The sequence below is a fragment of the Carcharhinus amblyrhynchos genome, chromosome 26 (assembly GCF_965287045.1).
Source record: "Carcharhinus amblyrhynchos chromosome 26, sCarAmb.v2.hapA, whole genome shotgun sequence".
Lineage (NCBI taxonomy): Eukaryota > Metazoa > Chordata > Chondrichthyes > Carcharhiniformes > Carcharhinidae > Carcharhinus > Carcharhinus amblyrhynchos.
In genome coordinates this window covers 4707860-4731463 of record NC_137349.1, presented here as the reverse complement: position 1 = coordinate 4731463, position 23604 = coordinate 4707860, and the positions used below count along the sequence as shown (strand labels likewise).

The 23604-nt window shown below is 44.9% G+C and overlaps 1 protein-coding gene across 1 annotated transcript in view; it reads left to right on the top strand.

Moving 5' to 3' along the window:
- Positions 1-23604, top strand: part of LOC145358604 (calcium/calmodulin-dependent protein kinase type IV-like) — a 156026-nt gene that overhangs the window by 51789 nt on the left and 80633 nt on the right. The window contains exon 2 of the mRNA XM_080212798.1: positions 16134-16212. Coding sequence (XP_080068924.1) covers positions 16134-16212 — 79 coding nt within the window. The remainder of the gene's footprint in view (positions 1-16133; positions 16213-23604) is intronic.

Here is a 23604-nt window from a genome sequence, read left to right as displayed (position 1 = left end):
TGAATCTGTTTTCCCACAATTTCAAAAAAGATGCGCCTCCCTCATTCTTCCCAGAATTCACTGTCACTTTAATTCCATGGGAGCAATTCTCCCAAAAAAATTCTAAGTGCCGAATTCGCGTGAGAACCGGAATATCTCCTGCTGATTTTTTTGGCGGGATTTTCAGAATGGATCTCGGACACTCTGAGCACTGCAGAGTGCCCTAGTGGGATTCCCTAGGAAATCCAGGGGCAGGGCCTGTTCCCACAGGAGAGGCTGTCAGCATAGCACTGAGCAGGCCACAGGACACAATCTGTCAGTGCCAAGATAGGCACGTGTGCCGTAGCCTCGCACTTCTGGCTTCCCCACCGCTGGCTAGCCCCGCGATCACCCATCCAGGCCTGCCCCGATCTTCCTGACCCACCCCAACCCCCACTGGCGGCCCAAACCCTCCCACCCGGCAGCCCCAAACCAGCCCCCCAGCAGCCATGAACCCCCCCCCCCGTCCTTCCGGATGACCAGCCCCAATCACCCCCTTTCCTCCCTCTCCCAGCGATCCTCTGGCACAGTGGCAGCGGGGCCCCACCCCTACCAATTTCCGCACCCCCCCAATAGGACTCACCCCCTTGATACTATCCGATGCCCAGTGGGCAGTGCCAAGGTGCCCCTTGGGCATTGCCGGTTTGTCCTGTGGGCAATACCAGCGGGTCAGGCTGGCTCTGCCCAGGGGGGATCCGTTTTACCCCCGACCTCCTGGGTGGGGGGGGTCAATGGCCTCTGTTCCCTCCAGCAGGGTCTTGCTGCCGCTTCCCCATTAGTGGGGAGCAGTTGTAAACCCCACTGGAGGAACCAGTCCTGGCAGTGGGGAGGAGACTTCAGTCCCAGGCCTACTAATTGTAGGTAAATTGGAATTTCAATATTGCTAGAGCAGTGCAGCAGACTGGGAGAATCCCCGCCCCCCCATGTGTTTGTCACCTTGGCTCAACTAATAGTATTTATCAGGAAGATATAGCTGAAGACTCACTCAAAGAATTGACTATCTAATCTTGACTGACTGCAGGAGTTACCCACTCACACCTTTCCCACACCTTTCTCTGCTCTCTTGAATTCTGGCCATGTCCTGCATGTCGGAATTTGGTTATTTATTTAAGTTTTTTCAAGTATAAAACCATAGTTGTCATGATTGTTAGAAATTTCTTGCATTTGTCCTAATGATCATCTACGTAGCATGACAGTCATCGACTTCAGAAAACATAGTGGAGAACATGCCCCTAGCTACATCTACGGTGATGAAGTGGAAATGGTCGAGAGCTTCAAGATCACCAGTAACCTGTCCTGGTCCCCCCATGCCGACACTATAGTTAAGAAAGCCCGCCAACACCTCTACATTCTTAGGAGGCTAAAGAAATTCGGCATGTCCGCTACGACTCTCACCAATTTTTACAGATGCACCATCGAAAGCATTCTTTCCAGATGTATCAATGCTTGATATGGTTCCTGCTCTGACCAAGACCGCAAGAAACAAAAAAGGTTGTGAACATGGATAGCCCAGTCCAACACACAAACCAGCCTCCCATCCATTGGCTCCGTCTACATTTCCCGCTGCCTCAGAACAGCAGGCAGCATAATCAAGGATCCCATGCATGCTGGACATTCTCTCTACCTCCTTCTTCTGTCAGGAAAAAGATACAAAAATCTGAGATCACATTAAAACCTACTCAAACAGCTGCTTCCCAGTTACCGTCAGACATCTGAATGGTCCTACCATATATTAAGCTAATCTTTTTCTACACCCTATCTGTAACTGCAATGCTATATTCTGCACTCTATCCTTTTCTTGTCTTCCTGTGTACTCTATGAACAGTATGTTTAATCTGTATAGAGCACAAGACACAATACTTTTCACTGTATCCCAATACATGTGACAATAATAAATCAAATCAAAAACTTTAGCAACGTCTCTAACTTCAATAATATTCAAACTGTAAAATTATACTTAATAAATGATCATCTGGCAATTCAGATAATACTATAATTTACAGATTAGTTTGCTGATCACTCACCCCCTTTACAGCACAGCTCTCCTAATTATCCATAAAGAACTAGTGAAGAGTACAGATAGATAATATGTGAATTAAATTGTGTTATTCGATCGTTAGTGTTTTTATTGGATGCTCTCGTTATCCCCCCTTGTTCAGTTGAGGAACACCTGAGGGCACGTAATAACTTTCAAAGTAACACTCTCACTGTATCAATAATGGGACAGATGTGCTTTATCAAAACCCGGAAAGTGAGGGCCATTTGTTACCGACACTAATACAGATGAGCAACGATAGCAAGGCAAGTAATGAGCAGCCAATGGCAGCAACATGTGTTTTCAGCAGATAAATTGGATTAAAGTTGGAAATTAGCATTGGTGTTGCTGAAAGGAAGAAATAAATAATGTAATTATGGGCTCAGCGCTCGTTATATTCCATTCTGTTTGCGTGACCATTTCGGTGTGTGCACCAAGCTTCCTTCCATTTAGAAACATTCTGATTGAAATGTTTCCGAAAATTACTTTCAAGTAAAAAAAATTGGCCAACAAATCTTTGAGTTAAAATAGCAAATCTTTTAAGTTAAAAAGCAGATTAAGGAATTAATACACGAATTCTAAAAGAGAATGTCGTGGTTGCCACTGGTCTGATTGTTTGTATTTTAGCTGGTGAGAATCAGTACTTAATTCATTGTTGTGCAGAAATTATGTTATTTTAATCATCTTGAAGCATCAAACACTTCGTTGAATGGACATATGTATGGGCGGCCGGTAGCACAGTGGTTGGCACTGCTGCTTCATAGCTCCCGGGTACTGGGTTCGATTCTCGGCTCAGGTCACTGTATGGAGTTTGCACATTCTCCTCGTGTCTGCGTGGGTTTCCTCCGGGTACTCTGGTTTCCTCTCACAGTCCAAAGATATGCGGGTTAGGTTGATTGGCCATGCTAAAATTGCCCCTTAATGTCCAGGTTAGAGGGGTTAGTGGGTATAATATGTAGGGAACTGGGGTTGGGCCTGGGTGGGATTGTGTTTGGTGCAGATTCAATGGGCTGAAGGGCCTCTTCCTGCACTGTAGGGTTCTATGATTTCTTCATACAGTGTGTTTAATGTTCCACTTTATTACTCTATAAGGGATCACTTAGGTTATAATAACCCCATTCTTCTCTTCATTCGTGGAACATAGGCATCGTTGGCTGGCCAGCATTTATTGCCCATCCCTAGTTGCCTGAGGGCAGTTAAGAGTCAACCACATTGCTGTGGACCTGGAGTCACATGTAGGCCAGACCAGCTAAAGATGGCAGATTTCCTTGCCTAAAGGACATTGGTGAACCAGATGGATTTTTCCAACGATCGACAATGGTCATCAGTAGATTCTTAATTCCAGATTTTTTTCATTGAATTCCAATTCCACCACCTGCTGTGGCGGGATTCGAACCCAGGTCCCCAGAACATTAGCTGAGTTTCTGGATTAGTTGTCTAGCACTAATAGCATTCAGCCATTGCCTTGAATTAAAGAAATGACTACATAGCAACAGAGAAACTAGAAGCAGGAGTAAACCATTTGGCCCAGCCCTAAGAGCTATATCTAATTTCTTCTTGAAATCATACATTTTGGCCTCAACTACTTTCTGTTGTAGTGAATTCCACACATTTGCCACCCTCTGGGCGAACAAATTTCTCCTCACCTCAGTTACAAAAGGTTTACCCTTTATCCTCAAACTATGACCCCCTAGTCTTGGACTCCCCCATCATTGGGAACATTCTTACTGAATCTACCCTGTCTAACCCAGTTAGAATTATATAAGTTTCTATGAGATCCCCTCTCGCTCTTCTAAACTCCAATGAATATAACCCTGACCGACTTAGTCTCTCCTCATATGACAGACCTGCCATTCCAGGAATCAGCCTGGTAAACCTTCGCTGTGCTCCCTCTATAGCAAGATAATGCATTTTGAAAGGTCTAATACAGATAGGAAATATACAGTAAATGGCAGAACCTTAAGAGTATTGATAGGCGAAGGGATCTGGGTGTACAGGTACACAGGTCACTAAAAGTGGCAATGCATGTGGAGAAGGTCACCAGGAAGGCATACGGCATGCTTGCCTTCATCAGCCAGGATATTGAGTTTAAAAATCGGCAAGTATGTTGCAGCTTTATAGAACCTTAGTTAGGCCGCAGTTGGAATATAGTGTTCAATTCTGGTCGCCACACTACTAGAAGGATGGGAAGGCTTTGGAGAGGGTACAGAAAAGATTTACCAGGATGTTGCCTGGTATGGAGGGCATTAGCTGTGAGGAGAGGTTGGAGAAACTTGGTTTGTTCTCACTGGAGCGATGGAGGTTGAGGGGAGACCTGATAGAAGTCTACAAGTTTATGAGAGGCATGGACTGAGTGGGTAGTCAGAAGCTTTTTCCCTGGGTGGAAGAGTCAGTTACTAGGGGGCACAGGTTTAAGGTGCGAGAGGTCGTTTCATTTTTTTGTAGAACTACAAGTTACACAACACAATCGTAGTAAACCTTGGTGTCCCGCTGCATTGGTGAAAGTAAGATCAGCGGGGAGTGAAGAAGGCAAATGGTATCTTGGCCTTCATAGCAAGAGGATTTGAGTATAAGGATAGGGATGTTTTGCAATTGTACAGGGCATTGGTGAGACCACACCTGGAGGATGTACGAGGCAGATATTTTACACAGAAAGTAGTGGGTGCCTGGAACTCGTTGCCAGGGGAGATAGTGGAAGCGGATATGGTGTTGACTTTTAAGGGGCGTCTTGACAAATACGTGAATAGGATGGGAATAGAGGGATATGGGATTTTAGTTCAGTCAGGCAGCATGGTCAGTGCAGGCTTGGAGGGCCGAATGGCCTGTTCCTGTGCTGTAATTTTCTTTGTTTTTTGACATGCTTCTTCAGATAAGGACACCAAAACTGCACACGATCCTCCAGGTGTGGCCTCACCAGTGTCCTGTACAATTGCAACAATATCCCTATACTCAAATCCTCTCACTATGAAGGCCAACATACCATTTGCCTTCTTCACTCCCTGCTGTACCTGCGTGCTTACTTTCACCAACGCACAAGGACGCCAGGGTTTACTATGATTGTGTTATGTAACTTGTAATTTTACAAATAAATGAAACAACACTTTTCAATATTGTAACAAGCCAATTGAGATTGCCATTTTTTGCCCACACTCCCCATAAATATTATTTATTTAATATTTTTTAATGAAATGCATGGTTGCCATTCTGTACTTGTTGAGGGCAGAAATATACTACTTGCTGGATTATCCAAATTAACACCAAGACCATTGGTTTCTGCTTTCTGTAGAAACATAGTTGAAAGTGTGCAACGCGATCCCAAAACATCAATAAATATCCAGGGATCCCGTAAAATAAAAATAGAATTTGACCTGTGTTATTTTTCAGTATCCCTGGCTACCATTTGTTTTACTATTTAATCTAGATTCAGACGAGCTTCTGGTCCAGAATTTCGCTTGTGGATCGGGTGCGCAGAGACAGGAGAATTAGGCGTGGCACAGTGGTTAGCACTGCTGCCTCACAGCACCGGGGACATGGGTTCAATTCCAGCTTTGGGTCACTGTCTGGGTGGAGTTTGCATGTTCTCTCTGTGTCTGCATGGGTTTCCCCCGGGTGCTCCGGTTTCCTCCCACAGGCCAAAGGTGTGAGGGTTAGGTTGATTGGCCGTGCTAAATTGACCCCAGTATCAGAGAGATTAGCAGGGTGAATTGTGGAGTTACGGGAATTGGACCTGGGGGGGGGATTGTGGTTGGTGCAGACTCGATGGGCCGAATGGCTTCCTTCCGCACTGTAGGATTCTATGATTTTAATTTCTGGCTTTACGAACCAGATCTTTGAAAAATATTCACCTGATGATTGGATTTTCTCTCTGTGGTGCCTGGCTGAATTGGAAGTCAGATCTACCACACACGGCCCAATTGCAGAGGACACCGGGTGCAGAGGCGAGTTAGATGGAAGGCCTGTTTCTGGTCTCCATCGCTGTGTTGGCTTAAATAACAGAACAGAATAAAACAATCTTCCAGCCCTCACCCCTCAGTCCCCTTCAACTCCATGGCCATAAATTCATAAGACATAGAAGCAGAAGTAGGCTAAAAAAATCCCTCCATATCCAGGATCAACCCAGTCACCCTTCTCTGTACTGCCTCCCATACCAATATATTTTTCTTTAGATAAGAGGACAAAACTGTTCACAGTATTCCAGGTGGGGGTCTAACGAGTGCCTTGTATAGTTTTAGCAGGAATTCCCTATTATTGTACTTCATTCCCTTTGCAATAAAGACCAACATTCCATTTGCCTTCTCTATTTCCAGCTGAACTTACATGCCCGTCTTTTGTGATTTATGCACAAAGACCCCAAATCCCTCTGTACTGCAGCTTTCCACAGTCTTTCTCTATTTAAATATCACTCAGCTCCTTTATTCTTCCTACCAAAGTGCATTGCTTCACATTCTCCTATATTATATTCCATTTGCCAAGTTTTTGCCCAGTCACTTAACCTATCTGTATCTCTCTGTATTCTTTTTGTGTCATCCTCACCATTTGCCTTCCCACCTAATTTTGTGTCACCCACAATCTTGGCAATGATACATTCACTTCCCTTGTCCAAGCTATTAATATTTATTGTAAATATTTGTGGTCCCAGTGCTGATCCCTGGGGCATTCCACTAGGTACAGATCGCCATCCTGAAAATTCCCCAACTCTCTGTCTTCTACAAGTCAGCCAATCCTCTATCCATGCTAATATAAGAACATAAGAAATAGGAGCAGGAGTAGGCCATCTAGCCCTCCGAGTCTGCTCCACCACTCAATAAGATCATGGCTGATCTGAAGTGGCTCAGTTCCACTTTCCCGCTTTCTCCCCATTACCCTTAATTCCCTTGTCTATCAAAAACCTATCTACCCGTGACTTAAATATATTTAGCAAGGTAGCCTCCACCACTTCAACGGGCAGAGAATTCCAGAGATTCACCACCCTCTGAGTGAAGAAGTTCCTCCTCAACTGCCCCCCCCCTTATCTTGAGGCTACGCCCTCTAGTCCTGCTGTCCTTTCTGAGTGGGAAGAATCTCTCTCTCTCTACCCTATCTATCCCTTTCATTATCTGATACGTCTCTATAAGATCCCCCCTCATCCTTCTAAACTCCAACGAGTACAGACCCAGTCTATTCAATCTCTCTTCATAGTCTAACCCCCTCATCTCCGGTATCAGTCTAGTAAACCTCCTCTGCACTCCCTCCAAGGCCAAAATATCCTTGCGCAAGTGCGGCGACCAAAACTGCACACAGTACTCCAGCTGCGGCCTCACCAGTGCCCTGTACAGTTGCAGCAAGACCTCCCTGCTTTTATGTTCAATCCCCCTCGCTATAAAGGCCAGGATATACTAATATACTACTTCTGTTTCTGAATGGAGGGCTGTGACAAGTGGTGTTCCTCAGGGATCAGTCCTGGGAACTATGCTGTTTGTGATATATGTAAGTGATTTGGAGGAAAATGTAATTGGATTGATTAGTAAGTTTGCAAATGACACAAAGGTTCGTGGATTTGCAGATAGCGATGAGGACCATCAGAGGATACAACAGGATATAGATCAATTGGAGACTTGGATGGAGAGATGGCAGATGGAGTTTAATCCGGACAAATGTGAGGTAATGCATTTTGGAAGGTCTAATAGCAATAGGATATGTACAGTAAATGGCAGAACCCTTAAGAGTATTGATAGGCAAAGGGACCTGGATGTAGGGGTACACAGGTCACTGAAAGTGGCAATGCAGATGAAGAAGGTAGTCAAGAAGGCATATGGTATGCTTGCCTTCATCGACCGGGGCATTGAGTGTAAAAATTGGCAAGTCATGTTGCAGCTTTATAGAACCTTGGTTAGGCTGCACTTGGAATATAGTGTTCAATTCTGGTCGCCACACCACCAGACGGATGTGGAGACTTTGGAGAGGGTACAGAAAAGATTTACCAGGATGTTGCCTGGTATGGAGGCCATCAGTTATGAGGAGAGGTTAGAGAAACTTAGTTGTTCTCACTGGAACAACGGAGGTTGAGTGGTGACCTGCTAGAAGTCTACAAGATTATGAGAGGCATGGAGGGAAGCTTTTTCACAGGGTGGAAGAGTCAATTACTAGGGGGCACAGTTTTAAGGTACGAGGGCCAAGGTTTAAAGAAGGTGTATGAGGCAGGCTTTTTACACAGAGGGTGGTGAGTGCCTGGAACTCACTGCCAGGGAAAGTAGTGGAAACAGATACGAACGATAGTGACTCTTAAGGGCTGCCTTGAATACATGAATAGGATGGGAATAGAGGGGTATGGTCCCCGGAAGGGTAAGGAGTTTTCATTAAGTCGAGTAGAATAGTCAGTGCAAGCTTGGAGGGCCGAAGGGCCTGTTCCTGCGCTATAATTTTTTTTGTTTTAATTTATACACCCAACATCATGGACATCCTAATAAGTAGCCTTTTGTGCAGTGTCTTATTGAACGCTTTTGGGAAATCCAAGTATATTGCATCTAACGGTTCCCATTTATCTATCCTCATTACCACCTCAAAAGTCAGCGATCCGACCTTCAGGTGGCCATTTCTAAAGGTTTGGTTTGCCGAGCCAGGAATTCTGTTGTCTCTGAGCACAAATCTGGGCAATAATCTAGGCTGAATCTGGACAACTTGACAGTTTTTTGACAGTTTGACAGTTCCAATGAGTTAATGCACTTTTATACATAAAATAAGGTTACTGGTAACAATCCCAAAGGAATTAAACCTGTGCCCCCTGGTATTTCCACCAAAGGTGCCTTACACCCTCTCCCCATGCCCCCTGGTATTTCCACCAAAGGTGCCTTACACCCTCTCCCCAAGGGTGTCCTGGGATCAGTTCCTAAGAAGTACCCTGCCTATCCAAAGGAATCCACCAAGTTCAAAGCGCCTCTTACCTTGTCTCACCTGCACATTCCAAGTATCATACTCAGCCGATCAAAATTCCATTTCAGTGGAATTTCAGCTGGGGATTTAAATAACAATCTGCCCCAGCTAACTGAGCGTACATGAACCCTGGCCCAATCCCACTCCTGCCCCTGCAAAGATGGAATATGGCATGTTTGGGAATGGGACTTAAGATTTGTCACTTCCAGGCCTTACTCTTGGGCTTAGGCAGGTGTCCCGGAAGCACGTGAAATTGAGTGAGAATACGTCAAGCGCTCGAACAATGTTTTGGTCGTCACGTGCGTGCGAGAGTCAGAAGTGTCCCCACTGACAATCAGGCAGACCATTACTGGGCCAATTGAATGCAGTTTTTCAGGGTCTGTCTGCTTTTACAGTTGGTGGCCTTTAACATTTTGGCTTCAACCTCAATCCAGGGCAGGGAGAAATGTCAGGACTAAAACAAATATTTAAAACTTGCCTGAGAACTGGCATTTGTGTTTGGATACGCTGTCCAGATATTTTTCACTGGGCAGTCAGCGGGAAATCGCGTTCTAGAGATGGTCACAGCCGGGAACGTTTTTAATACCCGATACTGGTCCTGCCTGAAGAGTGAAAAATTTAGGTTTTGGTAAACTTTGGAGATACTTTTGACGTTAATTCTGATGATTTACAACTAATCCATGAATGTGTTTTTGCACTGTGGTGTCTTGCGGTATAATTCAGCAGTCAGTGAGTCAATGAACCATTTGCCCTTTTTAAATTAGTGCATTGGTGTTGACATTGATGGATGGTAAGCTCAAGGAAATGAAAGGTGGCTGCACTTCAGACAGCCTGAACATATCTTTGAATGGACAAAGTACTCAATGTGATGCTGCGTTTGGGTTGCACAAACATGTCAACCATGTGGACAGAATTTAATGACCTTCCTCGATGCTGATTTGAAGGCAGGGAAACGTATTCGAGCAGGAGGATGGTGAGTGGGGCCCCACCACTTGGCCACCTCTACTCCAATGAAATCATGGCTGGAAGACTCTTGGGTGGCCTTCCCAGCATGCTGCTGCCTTGTGGTCCTTAAGTGAGCAATAATGTCCTGGGTTGGGGCAATTAACCAAAAGACAAACACTGAGACTCACCCCGACCTTTGCTACAAAATTGATCAAAGGTGGTGACCCACGATGTGGAATCACTGCCTTGACTAAACCTTCTGGAGTTGGCACTAAGGAACTGTAAAGGATCCAGCATCAACTATTCCAAATCTCGTCACCTTTACAGTTGTGGTCAGTAGCCCAGTCCGTCACGCAAACCAACCTCCCATCCATTGATTTCTGCTGCCTCGGGAAAGCAGCCAGCATAATCAAGGACGCACACACCCCGGACATGCTCACTTCCACCTTCTTCTGTCAGGAAAACGACACAAAAGTCTGCGAACACGTAACAACAGACTCAAGAACAGCTCCTTCCCTGCTACCATCACACTTTTGAATGGACTCACCTTATATTAAGCTGATCTTTCTCTGCACCCTAAATATGACTATAACACTATACTCTCCTTTCCTTTCTCCCCTATCTACTCCATGAACGGCATGCTTTGTGTAGCTAAAGATAAAGTTTATTTATTAGTCACAAGTAGGCTTACATTCACATTGCAGTGAAGTTACTGTGAAAAATCCCCTAGTTGCCACACTCCCGCACCTGTTCGGGTACACTGAAGGAGAATTTAGCATGACCAATCCATGTAACCTGTACATCTTTGGACTGTGGGAGGAAACCGGAGCACCCGGAGGAAACCCATGCAGACACGGGGAAAATGAACCACACGGACAGTGAACCAAGCCAGGAATCGAACCAGGTCCCTGGCTCTGTGAGGCAGCAGTGCTACCCACTGTGCCAACATGCCACGCAAAAAGCAATACTTGTGACAATAATAAATCAGATCTTCCGTAAACTCCAACTCATCTAAAGTTTTGCTGACTGTAACCTAACTAACACCAAACTCCCTTGCCATTACTCTTTCCTAGCTGACTCCTGATGGCGTCTTAAAATTCTCAGTCTTATTATTAAATCCCTGAGTGTGGCTTTGCCATTCACCTTCTCTTTAACCTCCTCCAACATTGCAACATCAGAGAACTTTGCCTCAAGCGTCCACCTGTAGAGCCACAGAAGGGACCTTGGTGTTCACCTTACCCACAGCGTCAGCCGAGATTGTGCTCAAGTTCAGAGCCAGAGCCAGAATGCACTGGTTGTCAGTGGCAGGCAAGAGTGCTTCGAATTAGACTCAAGTTGACGTTAATAAGTTTTGAAATTTTAGTGCAAGAGAGAGCACAATTAGATTATGGTATTATATAATCCCCAAAAGCATAAGAATTAACTATCTTGTTTTTCTCTTTTTCGTTAATTCTGTTTTCCAGATGGCTTTTCAGTTGATTATAGGACATAAATACCACACCAAGCTTTCAGGCGGAAGACTGAATGACCAGCAGGCATTTTTAATCACTTTTCCCACAGTCCCCTTATTTAACCTGCCTCATGATTCTCTTCCCGATATTATCCAGCCTAAGACATTGCTTGCCGTTGATTTGTTTTTACTAAATCATGTTGAAATCTGCTTATAGATAATAGCACGGCTAAATCTAAACTCGGTGATTGTTGAACATCCGCGATGGCAGAGGCTTTTAAAGATGTTGTCTGTGACTGTTTATTTAAGGAACCACCCACCGCGATCAGCCTTGAAATTCGGCTGCACAGCCCCGGTTTGTCGGATGCTAACTTGCTCCTCAGCCTTGGGAAACATTCAGTCATCCCAAACCACCAATGTACTGCCCACCACAGTGCTCAAGGCCAAACAGTCTGTGAGCTGAGCAATCCGGGGCAGCACGTTGGCACAGTGGGTTAGCACTGCTGCCTCACAGCGCCAGGAACCCTGGTTCAATTCTGGCCTGGGATCACTGTCTGGGTGGAGTTTGCACATTCTCTCCGTGTCCGCGTGGGTTTCTTCTGGGTGCTCTGGTTTCCTCCCACAGTCCAAGGATGTGCGGGCTAGGTGGATTAGCCATGCGAAATTGCCTCCTCAGTGTCGGGGGGATTATCTAGGGTAAATTCATGGGGTTACGGGATAGGGCCTGGGTGGGATTGTGGTCGGCGCAGGCCCGATGGGTCGAATGGCCTCCTGCACAGTAGGGATTCTATGATTCTCCATGTTCAAAGCACATGGAAATAAGGGACCAGTGTTGCTACTGTTGCAGCTGCCTGATCTCCAATCCCATTTCACCAACAAGCTGCCTGTTAGTGTTCATTGCTCATAGCCAATGGTAACAGGGTCTGGGGCCCAATGTAGGTTGTACTTCACCATTTAGGGGCAGCACGATGGTTAGCACTGCTGCCTCATGATGCCAGGGTCCCGGGATCGATTCCTGGCTTGGGTCACTCTCTGCATCGAGTCTACACGTTCTCCCCATGTCTGTGTGCGTTTCTTGGCACTGACAGTGCTTGTCCCCTTGGCTAGTAATGAGGCCTGTACTGGCACAGACTCCGGAGATGGCTCAGGTGATTCCTGACAATTTTGCCCTACACTTGGACCTGATAAGACCTATTGTCACCATTATGATCCCGGGATCCCAACTGAGGCCATCCCCAAAGTTCCTCACATAGATTGAGTTCTGGTTTTCACTGTTTTGTCTGTCCTTATAGAATCATGGGTAGAATCATTATAAAATCTTAGAATCATGGTTCTTCTTCAGGGTCACTTGTGGGGACTCCACCCTCCCCGCTTGGTTTGGGAAAATTAAGCTTAATCTTGCCCGAAGCCTCTGCCCTATTAATAATCCCCACTGGGGCAATTCCTATCATTGTGTGATGGACATTCCTGCAGTCAGATAAAAATACTCCATGATTGAGCAGATTACGAGTCTCCTTGAGCTGAAGTTCAGATGTTTAGACCGCTCAGGCAGGACTCTCCAATACTCACCACAGAAAATCTCTCGATCGTCATTGTCATCTGCGCCCTGAAAAACACAAACTACAAAGGGGAGGATGCCTTGTCTGAGGGCAAATTGGAGTCATGATGTGGAGATGCCGGCGTTGGACTGGGGTAAACACAGTGAGAAGTCTCACAACACCAGGTTAAAGTCCAACCAGTTTATTTGACTGTCAATTAAATAATTGACCATTAGAATGAGGCCTCAACCGGGATCTTGGGTTCGTGTCACACTATTTGTAACCCCCATGACTTGCCTGAACCTGCAACATCTCATTTACTGTCCTGTCTGGAGACAATACACATTTCTTTAACCTACGCTTAATGCTATCGGCACTCACATTGTCTGCACCTTTAAGACTTGATTAGCTATAAAGACTTGCATTCTAACCAGTATTCTGTAAACTGTGTGTGCCTTTATATGCTCTGTTTCTGAACAGAACTCTCCACTCACCGTTCCGAAAGCTTGTGGCATTTACTATCAAATAAACCTGTTGGACTTTAACCTGGTGTTGTGAGACATCTTACTGTGTTTACCCCAGTCCAATGCCGGCATCTCCACATCAGCAGTTATTGCCCGTCACTTGAGAAGGTGATGGCGAGCTGGCTCCTTGAATCGTTGCACGTGCTGTGGATTGACCCACAATGCCGCTAAGGAGGGAATTCCAGGATTTTGGCCCAGCGACTGTGAAGGAACGGCGATATATTTCCAAGTCAGGATGATGAGTGGGTTGGAGGGGAACATGCAGGTGGTGGCATTTCCATGTATCTGCTGTCCTTGTCTTTGCAGAGAGAGACATCAGTGTGACTAAAACATATCTCCAGCACTCATTTGCCCCATGCAGCAAAATCATCTGACATCCACATCTGCTACTGAGGAATGGGGGTGCAGACCCCAAGTACCCTGAGACCCTATTCAGCTTCCTCTCCAAATAAGGAGGTCAATGCGAATACAGTTTCAGGACTCACTTTAAATGGCATTGAAATCTTTATCGCCTTCTTGATGATAAAACTGAAAGCTTGGTTGCCCATGTTTCTATTTCTTTTAGGTTTGACAGGGCCAACAATCTAAGTTCTAAATGAGTTTTAATTGCATATACAGCAGTCAGCTCAATTGTAGGTGACTGCCTTTGATGAACTGTTTGATCAATACTAATTGAGTTAACCAGGTTGCACTCACCAACCTTGTAAGGTCATCTGTTCTTCTAAATTACATGGATTGTCCAAACAAGATAACTAACGTGTATAGATTTTTACAGCCTCCACCTACAGGATTGTTAATAATGCTAGTGTATTCTCATAACTCAAGTAAATGCAGCTTCTGAAGTGCCTGCTTCATTTTTATGTTAAACACTCGGCCCTACGAGCCTGCTCCCTCATTCATTTTGATCATGGCTGATCATCAAATTCAATATCCTGATCCCCTCCTCCCCCCTCATACACCCTGATCCCTTTATCCCCAAGAACTATATCTAATTTCTTCTTGAAATCACATAACGTTCTGGCCTCAACTATTTTCTGTGGTAGTGAATTCCACACATGCATCACCCTCTGGGTGAAGAAAGTTCTGGACTCCCCCACCATCTGGAACATGTACTATGATATCAAATGTTCAGACACCATGGAGAGGGTTTTATGTGCCCCGGTGCTTTTGGTGGGGGGCAGGTGGGGATGGGGAGGCATGTGAAATAAAAGAGGTGCCTGCCCCACCTACATCCCATCCAGCCCTGAGTTCACCCACATAATATCAGGGGGATGGATAGGTGCCAAAATCAGCAGCTGGCCCCACTGTATTTAAAAAAACTAACCAAGGGCCAATTGAGCTTATTAACAAGCCAATTGATCCCAATTATACATTGCCCATAATAGGGTTGGCATGGCCCGACAGGGATGAAGCCATGTCCAAGCAGGTGATGAGGCTAGCCCATTGCACTGGGGGTATACTGACGCCTGCATTGGTGGTTTGCCCAGGCTAGGGGAGACTGAAGGATCAGGGTAGGTTAAATCGAGGCTTTATCTGATGCAATTTTTCAAAGCCATCTCGGCCTTTTAAGATGAAGCGTCAGATCAAGCCTGGGAGGGGATGCAATGCCTCATCTTGTCAGCTTGGATTTTGTTTGTCCTTCATGTTGGGACCATGATTGGACTTAATTTGAATTGGGAGTTTGATTAGAATAAAAATACCGAAAGGTACCAAAAAGAAACAAAAAAAGTCAAGTAGAAATGGGCAAGTAGCTCTTTTCAAAAAGTGTGGGAAGGAATGGGGCGACTGTGTTCAGGGAGGGGTTGCCTTTGCACATCAGCGGCAGCCCTCCCCCCCCCCCCTCCAAGATAGTGGGTGGGATTTTCCAGCCACGTTCGCCCCAAAACTGGAAAATCCTGCCCCAGGTTAATGGGCCTTTGCATGGTCTGCCCCACCCCCCTCAACCCCTCCCGCTACAAACCCTGTGGTGGGCGGGACAGGAAAATTCTGTCCAATGCATTCCTCTCTTCCCACTCACCTGGGAAAACCATCACTTTTAACCCACAGGCTCTGGACCACTCCTCCCATAACATTTAACTTGTTCATTTCTACAGATTTATTTTCCAAAGAGTTAAGATCTCCTTTAAAATAGAGACAAAAGTAATTTAATTCAAATGTGGCAATTAGTATTTACTGAACATTTCATAAAGAAATTTCAATCTATTGGAAGGATTTCATATAAAGAATATTTTAATATGGCAACATTGGAAAATTCTGGCCAGAATGTTACGTCTGTTCATGCCGGCGAGATTTTCTCATCCTATTGCAGTGAACAGAGATTTGGCTAAGTACCAAATTCACCGACCTTGCAGCAGCAAGAATGTGGTATGAATAACCATGAGTAAGGTTGCGCCCTGTGTTTTTAATTGATGCAGAAAGCAGTCTCATAACACCAGGTTAAAGTCCAACAGGTTTATTTGGAATCACGAGCTTTCGGAACGCTGCTCCTTCATCAGGTGAGTGGAGGTTTAGTTCACAAGCACAGCATATGTAGGCAAAGACACAATTGCAAGATAGTCACAGATTGGAATGTGAAGAATGGTTGGAATGCGAGTCTTTGCAGGTAATCAAGTCTTTACAAGGTACAAACAGTGTGCGTGGAGAGATAATAAAGTTGCAGAATGATTCCTAGTGGTCTGGGATTATTTTTCTTCTGTGTTTTCTCTTTCTCATAGGGGTGCCACATCTGTTGTGTACAGATGTCAAGAAAAGAGAACCCAGAAACAATACGCTGCAAAAGTCCTGCAGAAAACTGTAAGTGAAAGTTCGGAGTGGCTTAACACTGATACTGTGGTGGTTTTACTGCTCTGGAGTGTCAGCTTCCACGTCTTGTGTCATCAGTGGCTATCGCAAGCATTAGGAACCCAAATATTGAACAGCCAACACAGCAAGGTCTTGCAGTCAGCTGTCGTGGCAATGCCTGCCTCTTGTGGCACGCTAAAAATACTGAGTTGCTTCAGTAAATAAATGTGCTTATATGACAAAGCAGCAAGGTCTCATGATACGAGCATAGGACCATAGAGTCCCTACGGTGCAGAAGGAGGCCATTTGGCCCATCCAGTCTGCACAATCACAATCCCACCCAAGCCCTATCCCTTAATCCCAAGTATTTACCCTGCTAATCCCATAAAGAGGCAATTTCCCATGGTCAATCCACCTAACCTGCACACCTTTAGACTGTGGGGGGAAACTGGAGCACCCGGAGGAAACCCACACAGACACAGAGAGAACGTGCAAACTCCACAGTCACCCAAGGCTGGAACCCGGGTGCCTGGCACTGTGTGACAGCAGTGCTAACCACTATGCACGCTGAAGTGCGAACTGTCTCAGTGTCAGATTCCCAGTACAGCCTGTGACACGCACACACATACAGAATAAGAATTCTTCAAATTCAAAGCCAGCTTTTGTGAGACTGGAACCGGATGAAAAAGAGAAACACGTAGGGTGAAATTTTGCTGACCTGCCTGCCATGGAATTCGTAATGGGAAGGACCAAAAATTTGCAACCATGACAAGGTGCTTTGACCTCAGGCGTGAGTTTCCAGTCTTGGGACAGGAATGGATGGAAAATCTCACCCACTGTTTGCTATTTCCCTTGTGTAATGCTGAAAGGAGGTTAAGTGAACTGGGTCCCCTCCATTGAACCTCCTTGATTGCTCACAACAGAGGTTTAAGCTTCTTGTTCACAAGAATATGCCTTTTCCGAATCCAAATGAATTTAACTATTGGTGAACAATAAGGAGCCAATCAAACAAGGCTTTCTTAAGTTAAAGAAAGAGCAAAGTTGTTAATAAATAAATCCAAATATATAATAAAATGCAAAGTCACGCATACATTCAAGAATCAGAAATAAGGGAAGTTAGAGTCCAATAAAAAAAGTTAAAAGGAAAAATGTTTAAGTATCTTTAATTTTCCTTCAGGCAGAGATATTAAATTTAGGTTAACTGGTTTCTTGGATGTAGTCAGATGTCAAAGAAATTAGAGTTATTACAAGATCTTAGTTTGCCTGTAGCTTTCTGAAGGTTGACACACTTTCTCCAAAAGAGAGGGAGGCAGTGCAGCTTTTCAGCCTGTTTCCTCCGCAGAACACTTTCTCGACACTTCCTGTGTCACTTGCAATTTCCTGTAATAGTTGTGGCCTGACCTGCTATACTTCACCCTTTGTGTATTTCCAAGAGGTTTTGGGTGGGTCTTTCTGTGGCAACCATTGTTTCAGTATCCAGAATTTTGCATTTTAATGGCTTTTCCTTAGACCGTGATGGGTTTAGATGGATCTTTAAATTATAGGAAATGTCCCTCTCTTCATCCCTCTTCCTGAGGATGTCTTGTTTGCTTTTCCATCTTCATCTTGGAGGTGGCCTTACATTTTAAGGTAGTTTGTTTTATCCAATTTCAAATTGAAAAATTTCCAGTCAGATAAAAAGTCATATTTTCAAAAATAAATCATAGAATTCCTACAGTGGAGAAGGAGGCCATTTGGCCCATCAAATCTGCACTGACCACAATCCCACCCAGGCCATATTCCCATAACCCCACATATTTACCCTGCTAATCTTCCTGACACTAAGGGGCAATTTAGCATGGCCAATCCACCTAACCCGCACATCTTTGGACTGTGGGGGGAAACCGGAGCACCCGGAGGAAACCCACGCAGACATGGAGAGAATGTGCAAACAGTGACCCGAAGTTGGGACTGAACCCAGGTCCCCCGCCTAGTGCTGTGAGGCAGCAGTGCTAACCACCGTGCCGCCCAAAGGAACATAGTTTCCTGAGACAGGGGCTAAAAATAAAATTGATTCTTGCCTATGCGATGCTTCAGATATTCAAGAAATTTTAGTGGTAGTTGCTGCTCTGCTCGCTTAGTCACACAGGGCAGAATCATGTTGTGGAGCTGGGGATCTTGCTTGCTGGCTGGCGGGCTAGTGAGAGATTCATGCTTCTGCCTGTCGGGAGGGCTTGCCAAACCATGTGCCAATCAGCCAGTGCTCTGGCAAGCCTTGCCCTGGAATCTAGAGCCCAGGGACAGAGGCCTCACGCACTGAGAGCCGCCATCTAATCAGAGGCCAGCAACTCGTGTGCTCAGCAGCGCCACTGGGATGGCCATGGCTGCTACCGGAAGGACAGGCACGGAAGTCCCAGGTTCGCAGGTCAACCAAGGTCACAGTTAAGTAATGGTGGGGGAGAAACCTCCTATGATTGCAGCAAGAGGGGTACAAAGGGTTGGCAGCACCTTTGATCAAGGGGCACCCTCTCCCCTAGAAGATGACAAACTGGCTGGTTGTGCAAACCACAGGGCAACAGGCCCACCTGCAGCTGGGTTAACATCTGTCCTAAAGTTATAAAGCCAATGTGCAGAGTGGACAGGGAAAGCCCTCAATTCATCTCCTTGTTTGCTCCTAAAAGCAATTCAAATTTAAATTGAAGCCAATTCATGGTCCCCGCAAGAGAAATATACAAGATCCAAACTGACAGGAAAAGGTACTGATTGCACCTGATCTTGGGCTTGAGCTTCCAGCGTTGGTGGGTGAGACCCTTAAGTGGTCATTAATTAGCCACAAAGGAGCTTCAATGGGCAGCAGATAAAGAAGGTCAAACATTGGCCTTCCTGCCCAGAACTTACTTATGGTGGAGATGGGAAGTTGGCAGGTTCAGGTACGTCACCAGACCATCTAATTAAATGCTCTTCCTGCCTCCAAGCTCGCCACCAGCAAGAGCAGAACATTCTGCTCGCAGAGTGAGTTTTGTTAGTCTATCAATCTGGATGAGTGTACATTTGGGGGAAGGCCAACAAGGATACGAAATACACAGAAAATATTTGGATATGGAGAAGTGTAGTGAAATAAAAGAATCTAGGGGTAAATGTCCACAAATCCCTGAGGTGGAAAGGTAATCAAGAAGCTAAATGGAATACTTGTCTTTAATAGCTGTGGCACAGGATAGAAAAGCTGGACAGTAGTGATGGAACTTTTTAAAACACCAGTTCACCATCACTGGAGTGCTGTGTGCTGTTCTGGCCACTGTGTTAGATAGAAGATGTGATTGTATAAGAGAGGGCACAGAGGAGATTTATGAGGATGTTTCCTGGACTGGAGAATTTTAGTTACCAAGAAAGATTGGATAAAACTAGGGTTATTTTCCTTGTAACAGACCAGACTGAGGGAAGAGCTAATTGAAGAGTATAAAATAATCAGATACCCAGATAGGTTAGATAGGAAGGCCCTACTTCTCATGGTTGAAGGACCAATTTAGGATAAAAGAAAGGAGTTTAGAAAGGATTCAGAGGAATTTTTTCTTTACCCAGAGGGCTGTTAGGACTCGAAACCCACGACCTGAAAAGATGGTACAGGCAGAAACTCTCAGAGAATCATAGAATCCCTACAGTGCAGAAGGAGGCCATTTGGCCCATCGAGTCTGCACCGACTACAATCCCACCAGGCCCTATTCTCATAACTCCACATATTTACCCTGCTAATCCCGTGACACTAGGGCAACTTAGCTAATCAATCTAACCTTCACACCTTTGGACTGTGGGAGGAAACCCACACAGACACAGGGAGAATGTGCAAACTCGACACAGACGGTGACCCGGGGCCAGAATCGAACCCAGATCTCTGGCGCTGAGGCAGCAGTGCTAACCACTGTGCCACTGTGCGGCTCCTTACCTTACACAATTGAAAATGTACAGTTTTCCCTTCGGCAATCTTGCCAGGCCAGCCCCGAGCCCTTATCAGACCTTCAACTTATTGAATAGCCTGATAGAACATTAAATATCCACAGGCAGGATAGGCCTAACTCAAAATCCCATCTGTCTATGCTTCAACCTGCTCTCGTAGTACTGCACACCCCACCACAACTAAATAGAAAAGAGATCTGAGATGTTTCAGGTTAGAAGAAAGCAAAAGAGAATGGAGGTGAGAAGGAGGTATTCCAATTTCACCTGGCCTTTACTGAAAATATACAGCTTTGAAATGCAGTGACTATCACTATCTGGGCAAAGCAGCAACTATTTGAATACAGCTAGATGCCACAATAATATAAAAATTAGCATATTTTTGAGTTTTGTTAGTTTTGGATGAAAGATCTGAATTCTGAAAGAACACACTGCTCTTTGAATATCTTTAACATCTATTTGAACCATTGGTAACAATGGGGAGGCAATGGCGTTGTGGTATTGTCACTGGTCTAGTAATCCAGCAACCCAGGATCATGCTCTGGGAACCCAGGGTTCGATTCCCATGGCAGTCGGTGAAATTTGAACACAATAAAAATCTGGAATTAAAAGTCTAGTGATAATCATGAAACCATTGTTGTAAAAACCCACCTGGTTCACTAATGCCCTTTAAGGGAAGAAATCTGCTGTCCTTACCTGATCTGGCCTGCATGTGACTCCAAGCCCATTGTAATGGGGGTTAACTCTTAAATGCACTCAGGAATGGGCAATAAACGCTGACCCATCCAGCAACGCCACATCCCGTGACCAAATTAAAAAACAACAAGATATTAACTAAATGAGCTGAATTTTCCACACCTTCCCACTGGCTAGATCTTACGGTCACACTGATCCTCTAAGGCAGGTTCCCCCGGTGGGGTGGCCAATAAACAACACAAAATGCCATTCACATTGGCGGGACTGGAAAGTCCCATCACTGGCCAATGATGAGCTGCCTCTGCCAATGGAAAACACGTCACTGGGAGTTGATAGGGTCGGCGGGAGTGGAAAATCAGGCCCAGTGTTCCATCTAAAACATTTTTGTTTTGGATCTGTGCTCCATCAACCTTCTAATAATGTGGCACACCCAAAGTACAACACTGGACATGTTAATCAGCACTTTGAGCTGAAATCCTGGGGTGAGACTTGAATCTAGAACTTGTTAACTTGAAGATGTGAGTATTAGCAGCTGAGCCACACTAATATTTACCGACCAAGACTTTTTTTCAAAGGGAGATTACCATAGTCCAAAAACAAATCTTACATCGAAACATAAAAAATAGGGACAGAAGGAGGCCATTCAGCCCTTCAAGCCTGCTCTGCCATTCATTATGATCATATCTGATCATCCAACTCAATAACCTGTTCCTACTTTTCTCCCCCATATCCTTTGATCTCTTTAGCTTCAAGAACTATATCTAACTCTTTATTGAAAATATGTAGGCTGGAATTCTCCAGTCTCGTATGCCCCTCTATCGCTGCCAGTGCGAACAGAGAACCTAACGCCCAGCCAACTCTCCGTTCACTGCAGCAGGACTGGAGAATCCCAGCATCAGGTGAGGTCAGGGTATTCCAGCCATAATGGTTTTGGGCTCATCTGCTTTCTGTGATAGCGAATTCCACAGGCTCACCACTCTCAGGGCAAAGAAACTTCTCCTCATCTCAGTCCTAAACTGTTTACCCACATTCTTCGACTGTGATTCCTGGTTCTGGACTCCCCCACCATCAGAAACATCCTTCCTGCATCTACCCTATTTAGTCCTGTTAGAATTTTCTGGTTTTTATAAGATCCCCCTGCATTCTTCTGAACTCCAGTGAATACAGTCCTAATGGATTAAATCTGTTTTCATACACCATCTCAGGAATTAGTCTAGTAAACCTTTGCAGAACTCCCTCGATGGCAAGAACATCCATGCTCAGATAAGGAGACCAAAACTACTCTGGATTTTCCATGTAGCCAGTTCCTCTGGATAGTGACAGATGCAACTCAACTAAGTAATTAATGTTGATATCACAATTATTATCATACATATTGCTGATTAAATGTGCATGGTATTTGTAGTAATTCAACCAAATGCCAGTTTCTCATTGCCAAACCTTTATTGTGGACCAAAGGAAAGGGCCACTCTTGAAGCTTACCATCAGGTCGATTTCACCTTGGGACCTACAACTCTAATCCGGGTAAAGTTACAAGCTTAAAAACTCTCACTGCCTGCTTCTCATTAAGTTCAGTAAGGCAGCTCCCAATCCATGAAGCCCACAAGTAAATATGTTGAAGATCCCCCATGGCCTTTGTAGTCGTCACCTCTTAGGTCCATGTTGCTTCCAGCACCCCCATTTCGAGGAGGTCTTTATGATCACTTGGCACTCGGACAAGGTCTGTTGAAGGCAGGGCTGGGTCCGGCAGTGTGAACCGAACAGGGAACCTTCTCTTTCAGAGAGAGCACACAGGGTTAGCGAAGCCAGTACCTTCTCAGGTTCTTCTTCAACCTGGAGGGCCGCTTCTTCAGCCTCTGTCTCAGAGTCCATACCTTCATTCTCTTCAATTCAGAGTCAGTTTTGAGCAGAGAGCTGACACGAGCAATGGATATCCCTGTAGCCAGTGGCAGGGTTACTTGGGTAATGACTCCTGGGTCCTGAGGTCGTCTAAATGCTTCTTTAGGGTTTTACCCTGAACTTTGACCCTGTGTCCTCCTCTGTTAAAACAGAACCAAAGTGTTTAGTTGGTCAGCCATTTCTTTGTTCCCCATTATAAATTCCCCAGTTTCTAACTGTAAGGATCTTGTTCATGGCCTGGATTTTTGGAGTCCCTCTGGATAGTGACAACAAGCTGAATTAATTAGCTAATGTTGGGATCACAGTTATTATCACGTATATTCCTTATTAAGTGTACATGGGATCTTTATGTTAAACATTGAGCAAATCATGACCATGACCAAACAACTGGAAAAGCTGGAGCAAAGATTTTCTTCAAGATTCCCGTTAGCTTAGTGTCAGTGTAGATGTCCTACTTTCTGTCATAAATGGGTGGAAATTAGCACTGCACAGTCAGTTTGGAGTGGAGTCTGTGCCACATTTAGATGTGTTTGGAAGAGTGAAAGATTTAAAAGTAGGTTACAGTCAAATAATCCTGCTTAATCCAGTACTTTCTGCTCCTCATTTGTTCCCATAGGACAGTGTTCAACATTTCATATACAAACTGTTATCAGATCATCAGCAACATGTTGAGTGTGTCTTATATCAGTAGTAAAGCTAATCAAATTATTATGTTGGCTGATCTTTCTCTTCATCCCACCCATAACTGCAACACCACATTTTGAAGTTTTGAAGTTTATTTATTAGTGTCACAAGTAGGCTTACATTAACACTGCAATGAAGTTCCTGTGAAAATCCCCTAGTCGTCACGCCCCAGCACCTATTCAGATACACTGTTTAGGG